The sequence below is a fragment of the Crocuta crocuta genome, unplaced genomic scaffold (assembly GCF_008692635.1).
Source record: "Crocuta crocuta isolate KB4526 unplaced genomic scaffold, BGI_CrCroc_1.0 scaffold68, whole genome shotgun sequence".
In the NCBI taxonomy this organism is placed as follows: Eukaryota; Metazoa; Chordata; class Mammalia; order Carnivora; family Hyaenidae; genus Crocuta; species Crocuta crocuta.
This window is the reverse complement of record NW_027532426.1, coordinates 3,565,120-3,566,707: the sequence shown is the minus strand read 5'-3', so window position 1 is coordinate 3,566,707 and position 1,588 is coordinate 3,565,120. Positions and strand designations below refer to the sequence as shown.

The following is a 1,588-nucleotide window of genomic DNA, read 5'->3' as shown; positions in this document are numbered from 1 at the left end:
AGTACGAGGGACTGCAGTTAGCTCTTCAGGGGAACATGTAGGGAGAGGCATGCGAGCCAGTCTGGCCTGGACCGTCACTCAAGGAGGTTGCCTCTGTACATGGGTTAGGTAGATCCCCATGATGTTGGCTTCNTTCCACATAACATTCAGTGCTCATCCCCACAAGTGTCCTCCTCCATGCCCATCCCCCCCGGGGGGGATGAGTTTTTAAAGAGGAGGGGAGTTGCTTTATTAATACAGCTGAGAGTTAAGAGATAGGTAGCAATTGCTCTGGGCCAGCATTTTTATAAATTACCTCATTTTATCCTCACAACACTACTGTGATGTGGGTCCTGTTATTATCCGCACTTCACAGTTGAGGACACAGAGGCAGAGACAGCTAATAGCTTGACCGAAATCACATCATTGACAAGTGGCAGAGCCAGATAGAGTCCACACTCACCCTGCATTCTTGCTTCTCAGGACCTCCCTTGCCCTGCTGTCCCTTCCTCGCTGAATCTGGGTCCATCTTGGACACAGCCCAAGGACAAGGTTAACCTCTCGCTGGATTGGAGCTGGGATGCTTGTTGTCCAGCTGGTACCGGGAAGGACCCTGGAGGCCTCAGGATGGCGAAGCCTCAGGTGCCCATCCGTGTTGGCCGGTCTGGAATCAGGTCATTTACTCCCCCAACACACCCCCGCCCCACCCCATGCCAGCCCACAGCACTTGGGCAGTGGCTCAGTTCATTGGCGTTTTCCTTCTAAAGGGCCATCAGCCCTGCTCTGGTGGCTGCAGGGGTTCAAAGGTGAGATATTGGCTTGGTCAGGGATTTGGACAAAGCCCGGTTTTAATTATCCTGCTCTGTCTCCCTCCGCAGAGAGAGCTATGAATAGGGCCTGTGGGAGCTGGCTCTGCCTTTCCCCAGCACCCCCCACCCCCTTCAAACAACCCCGCCTTTAGATCCAGTCCCCCCTATTTCATGTGAATTTGTGCCAGCTCTTCAGCAAGGCAGTGCCAGTCAGCACCAGGCAGATATCTCTTCCCCACTGCCTCAGTGGGCCGGCCAGTGGGCTGAGATGGCCTGGGGACTGCAGATGGGGTGAGTGTCGAGCTCTGTGGGAGTGGGGTAATATTCATCACCTGTCAGAGTGGGTCAGGACCAGAGGGGTCATCTTGTCCAACTCCTTCATGCTACAGTGGGGAAACTGAGGCCAGAGAGTGCCCAAGGTCAGGTAGCCCGTGAGTGGGGGACATGAACCCAGGTGTCCTGATTTCCAGGCCTTGATTTTCTCCACTCAGTTCTGTCCATGGTGTCCCCCCGAACCCCTCCCAGCCCTCAGTGCAGGGTTCCGGGCCTAGGCCTTTGGAGAGAGGGGAGGAACACAGATGAGTGGACAATGTGTCCCGTTCATCTCTGTGTCCCCAGTGGCCAGCACAGCGCCTGGCACAGAGCGGCTCTCTATAAATGTTTATGAAGTGCAGGCCAGGGAGCAGCCCTTCCCCTGGCCTCCCAGGGTGCCCCGTGCCCAGCTCTAACCCTTGGCGCCTTGACAGTTGGTCTACACATCAGTCTCCCCCATTATCCTGGAGTTATTTGAGGACAAGAAA

The 1,588-nt window shown here is 55.4% G+C and overlaps 1 protein-coding gene across 1 annotated transcript in view; it reads right to left on the bottom strand.

The window, feature by feature from the left end:
• Nucleotides 1-629, bottom strand: part of LOC144243986 (uncharacterized) — a 2,672-nt gene extending 2,043 nt beyond the window's left edge. The window contains exon 1 of the mRNA XM_077779149.1: nt 443-629. Coding sequence (XP_077635275.1) covers nt 443-449 — 7 coding nt within the window. The 5' untranslated portion in view covers nt 450-629. The remainder of the gene's footprint in view (nt 1-442) is intronic.
• Nucleotides 630-1,588: the final 959 nt, after the last annotated feature.